The following is a 22,682-nucleotide window of genomic DNA, read 5'->3' on the forward strand; positions in this document are numbered from 1 at the left end:
CAGGAGCGTGAGCTGGAGAGCGCGGTGCAGAGCTCCAATGTGGATGGGCTGAAGGCCGAGGTGCTAGAGCTCCAGAAGGACAAAGCTGAGCTGGACCGCACACAGCGTCGGCTGGACCGTGAAATGGAGACCCTTAACACACACACCACCACACGCACACAGATGGACATGCTCAAGAAGGATAAGGTAGTGTCAGCTCAGAACAAGAATTAAAGATACCGGCATATGCTAAATTACATTATACAGCTTAAAAGATTGTCAATCTACACAATTGAGATGTGAGAAATGTAGTGAGCCCTGTGCAGGTCTGCATTGTTGATTAAAAAATATATATATATATATATTCAGTATACACACAACTACCTAGATGTATGCTTCGTTGTTTAATTTGTAGCCCAAACCTGACCCATGAAGAGGAACAAGAGGTCACTCTCAACCTGGCCAGTGGTAACATGAGCCTGTGGGCCTCTCTTCTTCCCTCAGACAGATAAAGAAGATCAGGTGAGGAAGATCAAGTCAAGGCACAGTGAGGATCTGGTGTCCCTGCTGGGTCACTTCCCTAAGAAGAGGGAGCTGGAGGACTGGATCCATGCCAAGTCCAAAGAGATCAACTCCACCAGGGAGAAACTAGCCAAGCTCAAGTGAGTGCTTCTGTCAAACATGGCCAAATGTATACAGTATCTGCTCTGTCTTCGTGTTGTTACAGTAAGAAGTTGCTGATGTCTATGTGATTCTGTGCTTGCAGTAAGGAGCTGGCGTCGGGGGAGCAGAATAAGAGCCACATCACAGCAGAGATCAGGAGGAAGGAGCAGCAGCTGGCCAGCTATGAGGAGAAGATGTTCAACGTGTGTGGCAGTCAGGACTTCCAGCAGGACCTGGGCAAGCTGCAGGATGACCTGGAGAAGACTTCCAAGCAGAGAGGTAACTAACAGGCCCACGAGTTGGATATAAGGTTTAATTTATACCGGTTTAATTTATACCGTTAATTGAAATGCATTACAGGTGGCTACCTCATGAAGCTGGTTGAGAGAATGCCAAGAGTGTGCAAAGCTGTAATCAAGGCAAAGAGTGGCTACTTTGAAAAATATAAAATATATTTTGATTTAACAATTTTTTGTTGTTACTACATGGTTCCAATTGTTATTTCCTAGTTTTGATGTCTTCGCTATTATTCTACAATGTAAAAAATTGTTAAATAAGAAAAAAACTGGAATGAGTAGGTGTGTCTGAACTTTTGCCTGGTACTGTATATTTTCTGATCTGTTTTAAATAATGTCAGATCTTATTAACCCTGTGTATGTGTGCGCGCGCTCAGCCATGCTGGCGGGAGCCACAGCCGTGTACACTCAGTTCATCAGTCAGCTGACAGAGGAGGGCGAGCCCTGTTGCCCCGTGTGCCAGCGCATCTTCCCCTCGGAGGCTGAGCTCCAGGACGTCATCGACGACATGCAGTCCAAGCTGCGCCTGGTCCCTGACAAGCTGAAGAACACTGAGCAGGACCTGAAGAGGAAGGAGAGGAGGAAGGACGACATGATGGCTCTCAAACCTGTCAGGTAAGAACGGATCGGGGAGTACTTACTGCTTGTGTATTTTCATTGTAGACGATAGGTCTTGATCAGGCAGCTGCTGCACATAACCTGAGAGAGGATCATGTTCTGGTACTTCATAATAGATGGATGTGAAAGAAAAAACATTTGTCATTTTGTATGGCTTGCTGCTGTTTGACTGGGGCAGAAGAATTATCACTCAAAACTGTTGTAAATGTCCTGCTCCACTGCTCATGTCCCATTATCTTAACCCTTTCTCCACCTAAGCCATATGCTACTCTCATTTCTGTTGATCCACATGAGTTGCTGACCCAGGCCCTGTTCTGTGCTGTGGTAACCACCAGGCAGTCTATTGCTGAGCTGCAGGAGAAGGAGCTTCCTGAGCTGAGGAACCGGCTGCAGAACGTGAACCGGGACATTGAGAGGCTGAAGGGGGATGTGGAGGAGCAGGAGACCTTGCAGTCCACTCTGATGTCAGAGGAGGACACAGCCAAGGCCTGCCTGCAAGACATCTCCCTCATGGACAGATACCAGGTCAGACTACATAACGATAAACAACACGGCCTGTGTGGTCTTCATTCTTAATGTGAAAGTCACCATATAGATATGTCAATGATTTCTGTGTTTCTTTCAGGGATGGGCTAGGTTATTCGAATATCCAAACGGTCGTAGTATTCGATTTCTTGCGAGAGTATTGTTATTATTATTTTTTAATGATATGCAGTGCATTCGGAAAGTATTCAGAAGCCTTTACTTTTTCCACATTTTGTTATGTTACGTCCTTATGCTATAATGGATTAAATACCAAAAAGTTCTGTCAAAGCGGGAAAAATACAGATACCTTATTTTTGTTTTTCAGACCCTTTGCTATGAGACTCGAAATTGAGCTCGGGTGCATCCTGTTTCTATTGATCATCCTTGATGTTTCTACAACTTGATTGGAGTCCACTGGTGGTAAATTCAATTGATTTGGAAAGGCACACACATGTCTATATACGGTCACACAGTTGACAGTGCATGTCAGAGCAAAAAACCAAGCCATGAGGTTGAAGGAATTGTCCGAAGAGCTCCGAGACAGGATTGTGTTGAGGCACAGATCTGGGGAAGGGTACCAAAACATTTCTGCAGCATTGAAAGTCCCCAAGAACACAGTGGCCTCCATCTTTCTTCAATGGAAGAGGTTTGGAACCACCAAGACTCTTCCTAGAGCTGTCCGCCTGGCCAAACTGAGCAATCGGGAGAAGGGCCTTGGTCAGGGAGGTGACCAAGAACCTGATGGTCACTCTGACAGAGCTCCAGAGTTCCTCTGTGGAGATGGGAGAACCTTCCAGAAGGAAAACCATCTCTGCCGCACTCCACCGATCAGGCCTTTATGGAAGAATGGCCAGCCAGAAGCCACTCCTCAGTAAAAGACACATGACAGGCCGCTTGGAGTTTGCGAAAAGGCACCTAAAGGACTCTGACCATGAGAAACAAGATTCTCTCGTCAGATGAAACCAAGATTGAACTCTTTGGCCTGAAAGCCAAGTGTCATGTCTGTAAGAAACCTGGCACCATCCCTACAGTGAAGCGTGGTGGCAGCATCATGCTGTGTGGATCCATCCCCCATCCATCCTGACTGAGCTTGAGAGGATCTGCAGAGAAGAATGGGAACAACTCCCCAAATACAGGTGTGCCAAGATTGTAGCGTCATACCAAAGAAGACTCAAGGCTGTAATTGCTGTCAAAGGTGCTTCAACAAAGTACTGAGTAAAGTACTGAGGGTCTGGTGTCATGTGTACCAGTTTAAGTGTGTCAAGAACTGCAACACTGCTGGGTTTTTCCACACAATTGTCCCGTGTGTATCAATAATGGTCCACCACCCAAAGGACATCCAGTCATCTTGACAACTGTGGACCACCAACCCTGTGGAAGGCTTTCGAGACACAATCTATGCCCCGACAAATTGAGGCTGTTCAGAGGTTCATAGGGGGTGCAACTCAATATTAGGATATATTATTTTTGTCCACTTAGTGTATACATTGCCTCATTTCAGGTTGACAACAAAGCAAATATAAGAATTTTAGTAAATATTTTCTTGTGCTTATAAAATCCACTAATTGACCAATGTTGGTTAAATTACTTGGAATTCCATGCTCTGATTTTTTTTGGGCTGAAAGGAGTTGTAGTTTTCATTAAGCAAATATTCAACCTAGTTCAGAGCAGAAATGTGGTAATTGACTGCAATGACCGGAATCTGTTACGCCTGTTTTTTCCGGCTCAGGCCTAGATAGTTCATGAAAGTATGCTTTCTATTTGATGAACTAGTAAAATGGTTTTGTGAGACAGCTCGTCTAGTGAAATAGGATGACTAAAGACAGAACCATGTGGGAAGTACAGAGACGTTATCTGGCTGCTACTGCTTGAGCATAGATGACATGATGACTTTAAGGAATTAAAAAGGATAAGTAATATACAAAATTTAAGAAAAGAGAAATTCATAGTAATTTCCTATTTTTCTATTGATATCTACCCATGTGGGCCTGACAGAGACGATGGAATATTTTCAATGTTTTGTCAATTGAATGTAGGGCTGGGTGATATGGCCAAAATATAATATCACAGTATTTCAAGGGGGGGTCTCTCCATTCTGATTGGTTGACATTTAATTGAACGGTATACAACACAATTCTACCTTCATCAATTTCTGCATTTCCTGCACTCATTTGTGATCATTTCCACACTGCCTCGTAGGGCTGAATGATATGGGCAAAGAATCTAGGCCTTATTATTAACCGATTGTTGCAATTGCCATTTAGATCTAAACACTTGGGTGAACTGTTGGAATTATGGAAAAAAATAATTATTTTAAATTCTATAGTTAGAAGATAAGTGGTCCGGCCTCTCAAGTGGCGCAGCGGACTAAGGCACTGCATCACAGCGGACTAAGGCACTGCATCGCAGTGCTAGAGGCGTCACTACAGACCCAGATTTGATCCCAGGTGGTGTCGCAGCCTGCCACGACCGGGAGACCTATTAGACGGCGCACAATTGGACCAGCGTCGTCCGGGTTAGAGTAGGGTTTGCCCGGCCAGGATGTCCTTGTCGCACTCTAGCAACTCCTTGTGGCGGGCCAGGCGCATGCACGCTGACTTCGGTCGGCAGGTGTACGGTGTTTCCTCCGACATATTGGTACGGCCGGCTTCTGGGTTAAGCGAGCAGTGTGTCAAGAAGCAGTGCGGTTTGGCAGGGTTGTGTTTTGGAGGACGCATGACTCTCGACCTTCGCCTCTCCCGAATCTGTACAGGAGTTGCAGTGATAGGACAAGACTTTAACTACTAATTGGATATCATGAAATTGAGGAGAAAAAGGGGTAAAATAAATCTATCACAGTGGGCACTTTGAATAGTGTTTGACATTACAACGAATGAAAATTCCAGGGAGGAATTTTTGTGACAGGGTAGGAACCAAAGTGTTGGTCAGGGTTTCCTAGGCGACCCTACAATCTTTGGCTATGTAAAAAAAAAAAATAATAATAATAATCTTAGCTACGACATGTAGCTAACATATTCAGGCTTCCAGGGCTCCTGAGTGGCACAGCGGTCTAAGGCACTGCATCTCAGTGCAAGAGTTATCACTACAGTCCTTGATTGGGAGGCCCGTAGGGTGGCACACAATTGACCCAGTGTTGTCGTGTTGTAAATAAGAATTTGTTCTTAACTGGCTTGATATTGTTGCACAAACATGCTGATTTAGGCCTACACAATCATTGTATCAGGCTGTATAGCTAGCTATGTTTAGTCTGACTCTGTATATTTATTAGCTTGCTAGCTAGTTAGCCAGCTTGCTAGCTACACTTGTGGATTTATAGTAAGAAGCAAAGTGGAAACCGCATTCTTGTCATCAACATTGTTGCATATGGTGCATTGACCACGCAGACTGAAAGCAAGCGTCTCGTGGTCGAGCAACAACAAATGCGCTCCTTGAGTGCCAGGGGGTGGGGTTTTGGTCTGTGTGGAAAACGGTGTGGAGCGAGATGACTCAAGTAGTGGAGTAAGCTATAAAAATAGACGTTACACAGCGTATCACATTAAACAAACCAAACATTCAAATATCATTATAGAAGGTATTACAAAAACCCAAACCTGTAAAATACTGTATACTGCCCAGTCCTTATTGGATGTTCACTATTTTTGGCTTTGGAATTTCCATTTAAAAAGCTCAAAGATAATTGTCATTATTTCATAATAAATTTCATGTAAAGCAAAAAAATATAACTTCAATCGAAAACCATGTATTGTTTTTATAACTGAAACCGAACCAACCTAGAAAAGCACTAATTGCTCAGCACTACTGCATATTGCACCTTTAACAGAGTGCGCGTCCCATTTAAAAATGAAAGACGTACTGCTAATTTAGCTGGCTACTGCTAACTTAGCTGGCCACATCAATCTGATGTGGTCAAGACAAGGCACTACCAGATGGTATGATACATAACCTATGGCAGCAACAACTTGTTCTAACCAGCGCGATTCGGTTTGGCTACTTCATCTCCCTCTGTCTCCGTCCATGCAACACACACACCTGCTCCTCTCCCGCCGCTCCCCCACCCTTCTGCTGAAACAAGCAGCGCACCGGCTCTCCCGAGTCACGCAAGCAAGTCTCCATTTTAAGTTTAAAAAAAAGTTAATACATCTTCGCGAAATCATTTCATTGGCCATCCCTAGTTTTTTGCTATGCATCCCTCTTTACCCTCCTTTCATTCCATCCTTGACTGTTGTGGTAACCACCTCTGTCTGTCCTTGGTCTCTAGCTGGACCTGAAGGATGTGGAGAGGAAGATAGCCCAGCAAGCTGCCAAGCTGCAGGGAGTGGACCTGAGCCGCACCATTCAGCAGGTCAACCAGGAGAAACAGGAGACCCAGCATCGCCTGGACACAAGTACGACCTGCCTGGGGATAATGTTACACTGGGGCGTCCTCCGCAAGACCTGTTGAGCAACTGTACAATGCCAGACTGGAAGTTGGATTTCCTTATAGTAAATCTACTGTAGCTGTTAGTGAAGGGAATTGTTGTTCCTTCATGTACATATTACATCTATGATGACATACAGTAGCCTATAGATCAATTCAGTGTAGGTGAAGCGGACATCAGTTGGTCATGGTCACGTGATGAAGTAGCCCCCCGTGCAATCTTCAAAACCAGTGTTTGCCCTCGGCCCCAAGAGGGAATTTCTTCTTGGTCTAAGACTTCAGCAAGTGTGGAACAAGTACCAAATTGTCATACTTGAGTAAACGTAAAGATACCTTAAGACTCAAGTGAATGTCACCCAGTAAAATACTATTTGAGTTATAAAAGTATTTGGTTTAAATATATATCAAAAGTAAATATAATTGCTAAAATATACTTAATTCCAAAAGTAAAAATATAAATAATTTCAAATTTCTTATATTAAGCAAACCAGACGTAACCATTTCCTTCATTTTTTTAACATTTACCCATAGCCAAGGGCACACTCCAACACTCAGACATAATTTTCAAATTAAGCATGTGTTTAGTGAGTCCACCAGATCAGAGGCAGTAGGGATGACCAGGGATGTTCTCTTGAAGTGTGTGAATTTAACCATTTTCCTGTCCGGCTAAGCATTGAAAATGTAAGGACTGCTTTTGGGTGTCAGGGAAAATGTATCGATTAAAAAGTACATGATTTTCTTTAGGAATGTAGTGAAGTATAAGTTGTAAAAACATCTATATAAATAGTAAAGTACAGATACCCCCAAAAAACTACTTAAGTCGTACTTTCAAGTATTTTTACCTAAGTATTTTACACCACTGAAATTTGGTTGTTCCTGCAGGAGACCCGGGTTCATATCCCGCGTGTTACGTTGGCGCCCAATGTGGGGTGGTCTCTCGTGGGGGGGGTTCAAATGGTGAATGTAGCTGTCGTGAGTTGCCTGTTAACTTCAAAGCCTCTTGGTCTAAGACGTTGGTTGCTCACGTGGGAGACCCGGGTTCATATCCTGTGTGTTACATATTATGATATACAGTGAGGGGGGGAAAGTATTTGATCCCCTGCTGATTTTGTACATTTGCCCACTGACAAAGAAATGATCAGACTATAATTTTAATGGTAGGTTTATTTGAACAGTGAGTGAGAGACAGAATAACAACAACAAAAAATCCAGAAAAACACATGTTAATAAATTGATTTGCATTTTAATGGGGGAAATAAGTATTTGACCTCTCTGCAAAACATGACTTAGTACTTGGTGGCAAACCCCTTGTTGGCAATCACGAGGTCAGACGTTTCTTGTAGTTGGCCACCAGGTTTGCACACATCTCAGGAGGGATTTTGTCCCACTCCTCTTTGCAGATCTTCTTCAAGTCATTAAGGTTTCGAGGCAGACGTATGGCAACTCAAACCTTCAGCTCCCTCCACAGATTTTCTATGGGATTAAGGTCTGGAGACTGGCTAGGCCACTCCAGGACCTTAATGTGCTTCTTCTTGAGCCACTCCTTTGTTGCCATGGCTGTGTGTTTTGGGTCATTGTCATTATGGAATACCCATCCACGACCCATTTTCAATGCCCTGGCTGAGGGAAGGAGGTTCTCACCCAATATTTAACGGTACAAGGCTACGTCCATCATCTCTGATGCGGTGAAGTTGTCCTGTCCCCTTAGCAGAAAAACACCCCCAAAGCATAATGTTTCCACCTCCATGTTTGATGGTGTTCTTGGGGTCATAGGCATCATTCCTCCTCCAAACACACGAGTTGAGTTGATGCCAAAAGCTCCATTTTGGTCTGACCACAACACTTTTCACCCAGTTGTCCTCTGAATCGTTCAGATGTTCATTGGCAAACTTCAGACGGGCATGTATATGTGCTTTCTTGAGCAGGGGGACCTTGCGGGCGCTGCAAGATTTCAGTCCTTCACGGCATAGTGTGTTACCATAGTGTGTTACCAATTGAGATCTTGCATGGAGACCCAGGCCGAGGGAGATTGACAATTAATTTGTGTTTCTTCCATTTGCGAATAATTGCACCAACTGTTGTCACCTTCTCACCCAGCTGCTTGGCGAAGGTCTTGGTCAATTTCCAGCCTTGAGTAGGTCTACAATCCTGTCCCTGACATCCTTGGAGAGCTCTTTGGTCTTGGCCAGGGTGGAGAGTTTGAAATCTGATTGATTGCTTCTGTGGACAGGTGTCTTTTATACAGAAAACAAACTGAGATTAGGAGCACTCCCTTTAAGTGTGCTCCTCATCTCATCTCGTTACCTGTATAAAAGACACCTATGAGCCAGAAATCTTTCTGATTGAGAGGGGTACAAATACTTATTTCCCCCATTTTAAAATGCAAATCAATATATAACATTTTTGACATGCGTTTTTCTGAATTTTGTTATTCTGTCTCTCGCTGTTCAAATAAACCTACCATTAAAATTGTAGACTGATAATTTCTTTGTCAGTGTGCAAACGTACAAAATCAGCAGGGGATCAAATACTTTTTTCCCTCAGTGTACCTATCTATTCCACCCTTATACTGTATTACTATGAATTCCAATGTTATTTGATTCGTTGCAGCGTCCAGCAAGATGGAGCTGAAGCGTAAACTGATCCAGGACCAGCAGGAGCAGATCCAGAGCCTGAAGAGCAGCATGAACGAGACCCGGGCGGAGAAGCTGCAGATCTCCAGTAACATGCAGAAGCAGCAGCAGCTGGAGGAGCAGTGTGTGGAGTTCACCACTGAGATTCAGGCTCTGCACAGAGAGATCAAGGTAAAACTCCACTCAGAGCAGTGACCTGTCTGAGGAAACTATCTGGAATCATACTAAAACCTCAGTGTTGGTAGAACTGTCTAGCAGCAGGTGGTTTGACGGTTATAACATGTTTTCTTCTCTATTGGCTGTGATGTTTTGTAGTCTTAGTAATAAGAGAAGGTCATGGTGTATCGCTTTATCAGTGTATCAAGGTTATCTCCTCCCTGTGTTCAGGAAGCTAAGGAGCAGGTGTCCCCTCTGGCCACCACCCTGGAGAAGCTGCAGCAGGAGAGGCTGGATTTGATGGAGCGCAGGAAGCAGAGGCAGGAGGAGGGACAAGAGAAGGTACCACCACCCCTTTCTCGTTTCTATTATTTAACTGTCCCAACGTTTCTTGCTAATACTTTCAAAGTGCTAATGGAGGACTGCATATTAAGTCTGATAACAGTGTTTCTCTAGTCACTTCATGTCTCTCGCCTACTAACCTCGTCCCCAGGCTATTGCGCATATAAGCCTGGTACATCAACGATTCAAAGTTGGCCATAGTGAGTGTGACCATAGTGAACAAAGTATGTTATTTAATTTGAGTGACATCGCACAAATGCAAGGCATGCCGCTGTACTTGTGGTGTGCTCGCGTATGGGGAGGGTTAGGGGGAGGTGTTGTGGGAGATGATTGGTTGGTAGATTAAACTAATGACCTATGCGGCAGGAATTTTTCCGGTATTTCTCCATTGGCTAACAAAGGCCAAGTTTGACGTGTTGGTCCACCAGACTCTTCACTCTTCACGGAAGTGTCTGGGAACAGGTTTAATTGCATACCATGTCTCAATCATGCCAAGATCGTTATTATTTATTTCAATGTAGCACTTCTAACCACCTGTTCATTCCCTCCATCCCAGATAAATAGCATCAAAGACAAAGTTAAAAGCATGGCCGCCTTTGAAAGGGAGATTACCAGATACACAGAAGAGGGCAAGGATGATTACAAAGAGGTAAACATTGGTTCGGTTCCGTTCCTCATCCTGTCATAAGCATTGTTTCAATTTCTTTTGGCACATTTTGTCATGCGTTTCTTTTGAAGCAAAAAGAGGGGGAGCTCCGAGAGACCAACACTCAGGTCCATGAGGCAGAGAAGCAACGGGAAAAGATTAACAAAGACAGTGGAAACATCAGGCAAGACATAGACACTCAGAAGGTGAGCTCAGGTGGCATATCTCTTTTCCCTAATTATGTCTGTCTCTCCTTTTGCTCCCCCATTCAGTAAGTTACCAGTGTGCTTTTATGAAGGAGCAAAGAAAACAAGTGGTAGTGTTGGGTGAAATCTGTGAACTTGAGATCTGGGTGACAGTGTGATATCATTGAAGGTCCAAGAGCGTTGGCTGCAGGACAACCTGACGTTGAGGAAGCGCATCGAGGAGCTGAAGGACGTGACCAAGAAACGAGAGGCTGTGGCGAAGGATATGGGGAACATGCAGGTCCTGCAGCTACGCAAGTAAGAACGCCTCCTTGACCATGCTCACCTGCACCCGGGAGTGGTCCCAAAACGCAACATGTTCAAACCCACGTATGCTTCTGATGCTAATCCGTGCCTCCCAGGTTCCATAAGATAATATGGAATTGATTGTATTATACCTGCCTGAATTTTGAACTAATAATCAGATGCTGGAATTTGGATTATGTCTTAAAAGATTAATGTTGGTGGTGTCGGTTCATATGACCTAGTCCTTCTGGGTGGAGATGCAACTCTTGTAGGACTCCTGTTACAAAGTGACCCATCTGAAATACCTCCAGAATATACCTAGGCCAACACATAAGGCTGTAAGTGTGCCTTCTTCCCTGGTTACGAGTGAGCATAGGGAGTCAGAGGTGGTGGTGTCAGCTCATACAACCTTTTTTACACTATCTCTTTGGGGACACCAGTCCCTTTTAGAGGTCGACCGATTAATCGGAATGGCCAATTTAATTTAAGCCGATTTCAAGTTTTCATAACAATCGGTAATCAGCATTTTTGGACACAGATTATGGCCGATTTACATTGCACTCCACGAGGAGACTGCGTGGCAGGCTGACTACCTGTTATGCGAGTGCATTTCTTTACTTACCTACGCACTTTTTTCCCCCTCCACATTGTTGGTTAGAGCCTGTAAGTAAGCATTTCACTGTAAGGTCTGCTATACCTGTTATATTCTGCGCACGTGACAAACTTTTATTTGATTTGAGCCAAGGTAAGTTGCTAGCTAGCATTAAACTTGTAAAAAATCAATCAATCTTAACATAATCACTAGTTAACTACACATGGTTTATGACATTACTAGTTTATCTAGCTTGTCCTGCGTTGCATATAATTGTTGCGATTCCTGTTAATTTATCATCGAATCACAGCCTACTTCGCCAAACGGGTGATGATTTTAACAAGCGCATTCATGAAAAAAGCACTGTCGTTGCACCAATGTGTACCTTACCATAAACATCAATGCCTTTCTTAAAATCAATACACAAGTATATATTTTTAAACCTGTATATTTAGTTAATATTTCCTGCTAACATGAATTTATTTTAACTAGGGAAATTGTCACTTCTCTTGCGTTCTGTGCGAGCAGAGTCAGGGCATATGCAGCAGTTTGAGCCGCCTGGCTCGTTGCGAACTGCGTGAAGACCATTTCTTTCTAACAAAGATAATAATTATGACATAACATTGATGGTTGTGCAATGTAACAGCACTATTTAGACTTAGGGATGCCACCCGTTAGGTAAAATATGGAATGGTTCCGTATTTCACTGAAATAATAAATGTTTTGTTTTCGAAATATAGTTTCCGGATTTGACCATATTAATGACCTATTTCTGTGTTTTATTAGATTATAATTAAGTCTGATTTGATAGAGCGGTCCGACTGAACAGTGGTAGGCAGCAGCAGGCTCGTAAGCATTCATTCAAACAGCACTTTCCTTGCATTTGCCAGCAGCTCTTCACTGTGCTTCAAGCATTGCTCTGTTTATGACTTCAAACCTATCAACTCCCGAGATTAGGCTGGCAATACTAAAGTGCCTATAGGAACATCCAAGTCAAAGGTATATGAAATACAAATGGTATAGAGAGAAATAGTTCTATAATTCCTAGAATAATTACAACCTAAAACTTCTTACCTGGGAATATTGAAAGGAACCACCAGCTTTCATATGTTCTGAGCATGGAACTGAAAAGTTTGCTTTTTTTTTGCTATATTGCACTTTTACTTTCTTGTCCAACACTTTGTTTTTGCATTATTTAATCCAATTATTTGAAACTAAATTGATTTTATTGATGTATTACATTAAGTTAAAATAAGTGTTCATTCAGTATTGTTGTAATTATCATTATTACAGATATGTTTAATCGGTATCGGCTTCTTTGTTTTGGGTCCTTAAATAATCGGTATCGTATCGACGTTGAAAAATCATCGGTCGACCTCTAGTCCCTTTTTATCACTGTAACATGAAATATGTGAGATCTCTCTGTGAGTTCACTGTCCCCCTCCCCTGGTTCTCAGTGAGCGCAGGGAGTCTGAGCAGCGCGTGGACGACCTGAAGAAGAACCGCAGCGTAGCATTGGGCCGACAGAAAGGCTTCGAGGAGGAGATCATCCGCTTCCGCAAGGAGCTCCGAGAGGAGCAGTACGGCAAGGCTGACGAACGCTTTCGGGACAGGATGATCGTCATGAGGACCACAGAGCTGGCCAACAAGGACCTGGACATCTACTACAAGGCCCTGGATCAGTGAGTTGTTGACGGGGATGGGTAGGGAGGAGGGTGGTTCGGTGGTGGTGATAGGTCCATTTCCATTAAGACTCATGGTTGTAGACGCAGTCATGTGTGTTTGACTTACAGGGTGTGTAACCATACCATTTCTTCTGATCATATACAGTACCAGTTAAAAGATTGGACACGGGGCCTCCCGGGTGGCGCATTGGTTAAGGGCGCTGTACTGCAGCGCCAGCTGTGCCACCAGAGACTCTGCAGCTGTGCCACCAGAGACTCTGGTTTCGCGCCCAGGCTCTGTCGTAACCGGCCGCGACCGGGAGGTCCGTGGGGCGACGCACAATTGGCCTAGCCTCGTCCGGGTTAGGGAGGGGTTGGCCTGTAGGGATATCCTTGTCTCATCGCGTACCAGCGACTCCTGTGGCGGGCTGGGCGCAGTGCACGCTAACGAAGGTTGCCAGGTGCACAGTGTTTCCTCCGACACATTGGTGCGGCTGGCTTCCGGGTTGGATGCGCGCTGTGTTAAGAAGCAGTGCGGCTTGGTTGGGTTGTGTATCGGAGGACGCATGACTTTCAACCTTCGTCTCTCCCAAGCCCATACGGGAGTTGTAGTGATGAGACAAGATAGTAGCTACTAAACAATTGGATGTCACGAAAACGGGGTAAAATTCAAACAAAAAAACTAAAAAGTTTGGACACACCTACTACATTGTAGAATAATAGTGAAGACCTCAAAACTATAAAATAACATATATGGAATCATGTTGTAACCAAAAAAGTCTTAAACAAATCAAAATATATATTTTAGGTTCTTCAAAGTAGCCACCCTTTGTCTTGATGACAGCTTTGCACACTCTTGGCATTCTCTCAACCAACTTCACCTGGAATACTTTTCCAACAATCTTGAAGTTCCCACATATGCTGAGCACTTGTTGGCTGCTTTTCCTTCACTCCAACTCATCCCAATCCTTTGCAATTGGGTTGCGGTAGGGTACTTGTGGATGCCAGGTCATCTGATTCAGCACGCCATCACTCTCCTTAGTCAAATAGCCCTTACATAGCCTGGAGGTGTGTTTTGGGTTATTGTCCTGTTGAAAAACAAATGATAGTCCCACTAAGCGCAAACCAGATGGTATGGCGTATACCTGCAGAATGCTGTGGTAGCCATGCAGGTTAAGTGTGTCTTGAATTCGAAATAAATCAGACTGTCACAATCAATGCATCTCCACACATCACACCTCCATTTTTCACAGTGGGAACCACACATACTCTGCGTCTCTCAAAGACATGGCGGTTAAAATCTCCAATTTGGACTCATCAGACCAAAAGACAGATTTCCATCAGTCTAATGTCCATTGTTTGTGTTTCTTGGCCCAAGGAAGTCTCTTCTTATTATTGGTGTCCTTTAGTAGTGGTTTCTTTGCAACAATTTGGCCATTCACTCAGTCTGGCCATTCACTTCACCCATTCACTCAATTTTTCAGATTGACTAACCTTAATGTCTTGAAGTAATGGACTATTGTTTTTCTTTGCTTATTTGAGCTGTTCTTGCACTAATATGGGCTTGGTCAGTTACCAAATTGGGCTATCTTCTGAATACCACCCCTACCTTGTCACAACACAACTGATTGGCTCAAACGTATTAAGAAGGAAAGAAATTCCACAAATTAACCTGTTAATTGAAATGCATTCCAGGTGACTACCTCATGAAGCTGGTTTAGAGAATGCCAAGAGTGTGCAAAACTGTAGACAAGGGTGGCTACTTTGAAGAATCAAAAATATAATTTGATTTGTTTAACATTTTTTAGGTTACGACATGATTCCATATGTGTACAATGTAGAAAATAGTTTAAAATATATATATATATATATATATATATATATATAGATATGGATATAGAACCCCTGGAATGAGTAGGTGTGTCCAACACTTGGTAACCACTCTTAAAATCCAATGACGGAAAAGAAAGGTGAACTGCTGTGCGTAATGCTCCTTTTTTCAATAGTTTAGGTGTTGATGCCAGGATATGTGACACTAATCAGGACTCACTAGTCATGCTTATGTGGGTGAATTATCCTACCACAAAATGCACAGATCTTTTGACATTTAAGTGAGTCATTACATGAAACTGTTTCTCTGCCCTTCAAGATAATACTTGAGTTTGCAAGTTTTCACTCTTGGATTGTGCAACGGGTAATTAGACTAGATCAAAGTCTTTGTCCTCAGGCCTGGAGGGAAGCCAAAGTAATTCCGCTACCCAATGGTGGTAAAGAGGCCTTTACTGGTTCTAACAGCAGACCTATAAGCTTGCTGCCAGCTTCAGCAAGCTGTTTGAAAAAATTGTTTCACCAAATACAATGATATTTCTCTGTAAACAAATTAACAGATTTTCAGCATGCTTACAGACAAGGGCACTCAACATGTACTGACTGCAGTGACACAAGTGACTGATGATTGGTTGAAAGAAATTGTTAATAAGATTGTGGGAGCTGTACTGTTAGATTTCAGTGCGGCCTTTGATGTTATTGACCATAACCTGTTGTTAAAAAAACTTAAGTGCTATGGCTTTTCAACCTCAGCTCTGTATCCACAATATGGTAATCTATCTAATAGAACTCAAAGGATTTTCTTTAATAGAAGCATCTCTAATGTCAAACATGTAAAGTCTGGTGTACTGCAGGGCAGCACTCTAGGCCCTATACTCTTTTCTATTTTTACCAATGACCTGCCACTGGCATTAAACAAAGCATGTGTGTCCATGTATGCTGATGATTCAACCAAATACACACCAGCAACCACAGTTAAAACTTGTTATGGCAAGGCGTCTTCCCCCCCCCCCCATTCAGCTGAAAAGGTAGCGCGGGGAATTTAAAAATATTCTTTCGAAATATTTAACTTTCACACAATAACAAGTCCAATACAGCAATTGAAAGATAAACATCTTGTTCATTTACCCATCATGTCCAATTTTTTAAAATGTTTTACAGCGAAAACACAACATGTATTTATGTTAGACCACCACCAAATCAAAAAAGAAATACAGCCATTTTTACCAGCCAAAGATATTCACAAAAGCAGGATTAAAGATAAAATGAATCACTAACCTTTTGAAAATCTTCATCAGATGACACTCATATGACATGTTACGCAATACATTTATTTTTTGTTCGATAATATGCATATTTATATCCACAAATCTCGGTTTACATTGACGCCAATGTTCAGAAATGCCTCCAAAATATCAGGAGGAATTACAGAAAGCTACGCCAGATAACAGAAATACTCATCATAAACTTTGACTAAAGATACACTGGTTCTTAATGCAACCGCTGTGTCAGATTTTTTTTTAAACGTTACGAAGAAAGCCTACCATGCAATAATCTTAGACAGCGCTCAGATATATTTCTCTGCCATGTTGGAGTCAACAGATACGAAATTACATCATAAATATTCCCATGCCTTTGATGATATTTCATCAGAATGCAGTGCAAGGAGTCCTAGTTCCACAATGTCCAATACTAGTGTCCAGTTAGCTGCATTTGCTAGCACTTTCAGCTCACGTGCCCAAAAGCTGACGATGGTCCAGGAGAACTCAGACAAACTTCAAAAAGGTATATTCCAGGTCGAATAAATTGGTTAAACTAAGTAGAGAATCAATCTTCGGGATGTTATTTTCATATATATCCAATAACATTCCAAACGGATCATACGTTTTCATCTGCAGCCAAATGGAAATATGGTGACATCAACAGACAAATGCACCACAGGGAAATTGCATTCTGCCAAGACGGTGACCATTTCCCCTCCCATTCGGTGAAAGTTCACACCAGAAGCTCCATTCCACGTTCTACTGAATGAGGACATCTAGTGGAAGGCGTAGGAAGTGCTACCAGATCCATATCTTATTTGGAAGTGAAGATGCGATGACTTGAAATTAGACATGTATTCAGAATTTCACTTCCTGTTTGGAAGATTGCCTGCCCTATGAGTTACGTTATACTCACAGACATAATTCAAACAGTTTTAGAAACTTCAGTGTTTTCTATCCAATAGTAATAATAATATGCATATATTAGCAATCTAGGACAGAGTAGGATGCAGTTCACTATGGGCACGCAATTCATCCAAAGTGAAAATACTGCCCCCTCTCCCCAACAAGTTAATGATGTCACTGAAACCCTTAGTTGCGGTCTGTTTTGGAATGGGTTGCCAGCAATAAACTGGTCCTGAACATCTCTAAAACTAAGAGCATTGTATTTGGTATAAATCATTCCTTAAGTGCTAGACCTCAGATGAATCTGGTAATGAATGGTGTGGCTGTTGAACAAGTTGAGACTAAATTACTTGGCGTTACCTTAGATTGTAAACTGTCAATGTCAAAACATATAGATTTGATGGTTGCGAAGATGGAAGAGGAGCCGTAATAAAGAGATGCTCTGCTTTTTTTTGACACCACACTCCAAAAAGCATGTTGTGCAGGCTCTAGTTTTGTCCAGTGCTGCATGGAAAGACCTAGTTCAGCTGCAGCTGGCCCAGAACAGAGCGGCACGTTTTGCTCTTAATTGTAATCAAAGGGCTGATAGTATTTATATGCATGCCAGTCTCTCTTGGCTTGAGGAGAGACTAACTGAATCACTTATTTTTATAAGAAACACAAATGTTGAAAATCCCATTGTTTGCATAGTCAACTTACACACAGCTCTGACACACACTTATCCCACCAGACTTGTCACCAGGGGTCTTTTCATAGTCCCCAAATCCAGAACAAATTGAAGAAAACGTACAGTATTATTTAGAGCCCTTATTGCATCGAACTTCCAACTCATTGCTCAAATAAACCGCAAACCTGGTTTCATAAAACAGGTAAAGCAACGCCTCTCCCCTATTTGACCTAGATAGTTTGTATATGCATTGATATGTAGGCTGTGTGCCTTTTTAAAAATGTATGTAGTTTTGTCCTTGAGCTGTTCTTGTCTAATTATGTTCTGTATTATGTCATTGTTTTGTGTGACCCCAGGAAGAGAGCTGCTGCTTTTGCAACAGCTAATGGGGATCTTAATAAAATACCAAATACATATCTGCACAATAACAGTAATACAGTGCATTTGGAAAGTATTCAGACCCCTTGACTTTATCCACATTTTGTTACAGCCTACTAAAATGGATTTAGTTGTGTTTTTTTTCCCCCCATAATCAATCTACCCCAGACTGACATAGCAAAAATAGGTTTTTAGGAATTGTTGCACATTTATATAAAAAGGATATCACATTTACACAAGTGTCCAGACCCTTTACTCAGTACTTTGTTGAAGCACCATTTGGTGTTCAAGTTTTTTGGGGGTATGATGCTACAAGCTTGGCAAATCTGTATTTGGGGAGTTTCTACCATTCTCTGCAGATCCGCTCAAGCTCTGTCAGGTTGGATGGGGAGAGTCGCTGCACAGCTATTTTCAGGTCTCTGGAGATGTTCGATCGGGTTTAAGTCCAAGCTCTTGCTGGGTCACTCGAGAACATTCAGAGACTTGTCCCGAAGCCACCACTGTGTTGTCTTGTCTGTGTGCTTAGGGTCCTATTGGAGGTGAACCTTCACCCCAGTCTGAGGTGCTGAGTGCTCTGGAGCAGGTTTTCATCAAGGATCTCTCTCTACTTTGCTTCGTTCATCTTTCCCTCGATCCTGACTAGTCTCCCAGCCACTGAAAAACTTCCCCAAAGCATGTTGCTGCCACCACCATGCTTCATCGTATGAATGGTGCCAGGTTTTCTCTAGATATGACTCTTTGCATTCAGGCCAAAGAGTTCAATCTTGGTTTTATCAGACCAGAGAATCTTGTATTTCATTGTCTGAGAGTCTTTTAGGTGCCTTTTGGTGAACTCCCAAGCGGGCTATCATGTGCTTTTTACTGAGGAGTGGCTTCGAGTCTCATAACAAAAGGTCTGAATAATTATGTAAATAAGGTATTTCTGTTTTGCTTTTTTGTACATTTGCAAAAACCTGTTTTTGCTTTGTCATTATGGGGTATTGTGTATGGATGGGGGGGGAGATGTATATTTAATACATTTTTGAATAAGGTTGTAACGTAACAACATTTGGAAAAGGGGATGGCAACTGAATACTTTCCGAATACACAGTGCAAGTACAGTGCATATATTAACATTCTATTGCCCTATCGATGGTAGACTGAAGTAGTAGTCTGCATAAATGCAGGTCTTGAGTGGAAGTGACAGCGCAACTCTCACTGAGATATCATCTTTGTTGGCTTAGTGCCATCAGCAGGCAAGCCAGCAGCACAGCGGTGGTAGGGAGGATCAGCTCTCTGGTTCTTATCATGTATCCCATGCAGAGCAGACAGTAGCGCCCATGAAATCAGTGTGAGTCAACCCTGTGAGTTTGCATTTAGTTGGAAGTGAATGAATGCCATTGTCTTTTGTCCATGATACTATTTTAAAAAATATATATACGCTACCATTCAAAGGTTTGGGGTCACTTTGATATTTCATTGTTTTTGAAAGAAATCAAATTTTTGTCCATTAAAAATAACATCAAATTGATCAGAAATACAAATGACTATTGTAGCTTGGAACGGCTGATTGTTATTTTTATGGAATATCTACAGAGGCCCATTATCAGCAACCATCACTCCTGTGTTCCAATGGCACATTGTGTTAGCTAATCCAAGTTTATCATTTTAAAAGGCGAATTGATCATTAGAAAACCCTTTTGCAATTGTTAGCACAGCTGAAAACTGTTGTCCTGATTAGAAGCAATAAAACTGGCCTTATTTAGACTTGTTGAGTATCTGGAGCATCAGCAATTAAGCCTATTCCATGTGAGAAATTGCCAAGAAACTGAAGATCTCGTACAACGATGTGTACTACTCCCTTCACAGAGCAGAGCAAACTGTCCCTAACCTGAATAGAAAGAGGAGTGGGAGACCCCGGTGCACAACCGAGCAAGAGTACAAGTCTAGTTTGAGAAACCGATGCCTCACAAGTCCTCAACTGGCAGCTTCATTAAATAGTACCCGCAAAACACCAGTCTCAACGTCAACAGTGAAGAGGCGACTCTGGGATGCTGGCCTTTTAGGCAGAGTTCCTCTGTCCAGTATCTATGTTCTTTAGCCTGTCTTTTCTTTTTATTGGCCAGTTGGAGATATGGCTTTTTATTTGCAACTCTGCCTAGAAGGCCAGTATCCCAGGGGCGCCGCTTCACTGTTGACGTTGAGACTGGAGAAGTCATTGACCAACCTTAGTGAGCCATTTTCTTGTTTGGCCAATTGAACATGAAAAGTAATAGATTGATACGAAGGAGCTCCTGTCCCATTATGTTACCTAAACCAAGCCCAATGAGCTTCTCATGGTGATGGTAATCACAGCTTTCTAAGAAACTTACAGATATGGTCACATCCTGTAGATTTAATTTAGTAAGCAGAATAATAGTGTCTTTCTGGCCATACCAAATGTCGACGGGATTTCAAGAGAAAACGTAACGCGTGGTGATCTTTTTTTATTTGCACCCACCTAGAACTGGGTGATGCGGACAATAATCCATATCTTGATAAATTGACTGAATTGTCACAAAATATAAATGGAACGATACATTTAACATTAATATCCACAACAGATACTATTTCATAATACCCTTAAATCTACTACTACCACTTTGAAATTTGGAGCTTTAAATGTCCTGTTGGCAGTCACCCATATTGGCAGACTTATTTAATTTCAAACTACTAGAAACAATTTGAATAGGCTACTCGTTGTAAATAACTGTCAGTGAAATGTCCTTTTTAAGTGGTCGGTGTCTGTTTTACGGTTCATTGGCCCAGCTCTACACCCACCCAGTCTTAAAATCTTAATCTTTATTTGAAGTTTTTCTATCACTTACTGGTAGGCCTATGTCTAATCCTGTTGATAGGCATCAATGCCAATGTCATCTTATCCAGAGTTTTGTCCATTTTCAGTTGTACCCACTGTCCTCTTCTACAGAACCATAATGAAGTTTCACAGTATGAAGATGGAGGAGATCAACAAAATCATCCGGGACCTCTGGCGCAGCACATACCGAGGACAAGGTCTCTGTTCTAGTGTGGTTTTAGTTTAAGTGCTCAACTGAAATCATTTGCATGCGTGGAATATATATTTCATAATGTTATAACTTCAATAAAAGTATCCAATTTATCTCCAACCCCCATCCATCTTGTATCACTTTAGCAGGGTGTAGCAGTATGCTGTTTAACAGGACTGCCCAATAGAAATTGTAACTAACCTGATTCAGTTTGTCAACCAACTCGTTTTTATAATCAGGTGTGCTAGATTAGGAGTAAGAACCTGAAGAGCGGTAGCTCTCCGGGAACAGGGTTGGGCAGCCCTGCTGCATAATGACCACGCTTTGCGGCTGTGTTGTCACCCCATACTGTATCAATTTGTCATGTGATTATCGATTTTTAAGTCTAAATGTTCTTCCTCCCTTGCTCTTCTCCAGACATTGAGTATGTGGAGATCCGCTCTGATGTGGATGAGAATTCTTCTGGGGCGGGAGCAAAGAGGAGGACCTATAACTACCGTGTGGTGATGGTGAAGGGAGACACGGCGCTGGACATGAGGGGTCGCTGCAGTGCCGGCCAGAAGGTGCAGTGCTGGATGCTTTACCTACTTCCTGTAGCTCATCAGATAGCTATAAGAGAGGGCATTATCCCCTTATGGATATAGGGGTGGCAGTGTGTTGGTAAATTTGATGATGACGTGTCAGTGTGCATGTATGTTTAGGTCCTGGCCTCCCTCATCATCCGTCTGGCTCTGGCTGAGACGTTCTGTCTGAACTGTGGCATCCTGGCCCTGGACGAGCCCACAACCAACCTCGACAGGGAGAACATCGAGTCCCTCGCACACGCCCTTGTGGAGTGAGTCCATTTGTCCAATAGCCTGCTACATCTGAATGGCAACATTTCCCTTGCTTTGAGCAAACTTGTGCACTCCAAGGAAAGCTCAACTACAGTGAGCTCAAAGTATTGGGACATTGACACTTGTTTTGATTTGGCTCTGTACTCCAGCACTTAGGATTTTAAATTTTATAATGACTGAGGTTACAGTGCGGACTGTCAGCTTTAGTTTGAGGGTAATTTCAGCTTTAGTTTGAGGGTAATTTCAGCGCTTTAGTTTGAGGGTAATTTCAGCGCTTTAGTTTGAGGGTACTTTCAGCGCTTTAGTTTGAGGGTACTTTCAGCGCTTTAGTTTGAGGGTACTTTCAGCACTTTAGTTTGAGGGTACTTTCAGCGCTTTAGTTTGAGGGTACTTTCAGCGCTTTAGTTTGAGGGTACTTTCAGCGCTTTAGTTTGAGGGTACTTTCAGCGCTTTAGTTTGAGGGTACTCTCAGCGCTTTAGTTTGAGGGTACTCTCAGCGCTTTAGTTTGAGGGTACTCTCAGCGCTTTAGTTTGAGGGTACTCTCAGCGCTTTAGGTTGAGTGTACTCTCAGCGCTTTAGGTTGAGGGTACTTTCAGCGCTTTAGTTTGAGGGTACTTTCATTCATATCGGGTGAACGGTTTAGAAATTACAGCAACTTTTTGTACATAGCCCTCTCCCCCATTTTAGGGAATGAAGGTATTAGGACAAATTCACTCCCATATTCCAAGCACACAATGTGACTCTACAAACTTGTTGG

General features: G+C 42.6%; 1 protein-coding gene across 2 annotated transcripts in view; it reads left to right on the forward strand.

Annotated features, from left to right (window-relative positions):
• rad50 (RAD50 homolog, double strand break repair protein) overlaps nucleotides 1–22,682 on the forward strand; it is a 50,327-nt gene that overhangs the window by 24,610 nt on the left and 3,035 nt on the right. For both annotated transcript variants that reach the window (XM_064978721.1, XM_064978720.1), the window contains exons 11-25: nucleotides 4–186; nucleotides 484–641; nucleotides 746–921; nucleotides 1,316–1,553; nucleotides 1,892–2,081; nucleotides 6,340–6,466; nucleotides 9,109–9,302; nucleotides 9,519–9,629; nucleotides 10,186–10,278; nucleotides 10,368–10,481; nucleotides 10,651–10,778; nucleotides 12,816–13,040; nucleotides 21,010–21,095; nucleotides 21,506–21,651; nucleotides 21,790–21,923. In XM_064978721.1, the coding sequence (XP_064834793.1) occupies nucleotides 4–186; nucleotides 484–641; nucleotides 746–921; nucleotides 1,316–1,553; nucleotides 1,892–2,081; nucleotides 6,340–6,466; nucleotides 9,109–9,302; nucleotides 9,519–9,629; nucleotides 10,186–10,278; nucleotides 10,368–10,481; nucleotides 10,651–10,778; nucleotides 12,816–13,040; nucleotides 21,010–21,095; nucleotides 21,506–21,651; nucleotides 21,790–21,923 (2,303 nt within the window). The remainder of the gene's footprint in view (nucleotides 1–3; nucleotides 187–483; nucleotides 642–745; nucleotides 922–1,315; nucleotides 1,554–1,891; nucleotides 2,082–6,339; nucleotides 6,467–9,108; nucleotides 9,303–9,518; nucleotides 9,630–10,185; nucleotides 10,279–10,367; nucleotides 10,482–10,650; nucleotides 10,779–12,815; nucleotides 13,041–21,009; nucleotides 21,096–21,505; nucleotides 21,652–21,789; nucleotides 21,924–22,682) is intronic.

The sequence above is a fragment of the Oncorhynchus masou genome, chromosome 11 (genome assembly GCF_036934945.1).
Source record: "Oncorhynchus masou masou isolate Uvic2021 chromosome 11, UVic_Omas_1.1, whole genome shotgun sequence".
Taxonomy (NCBI): domain Eukaryota; kingdom Metazoa; phylum Chordata; class Actinopteri; order Salmoniformes; family Salmonidae; genus Oncorhynchus; species Oncorhynchus masou.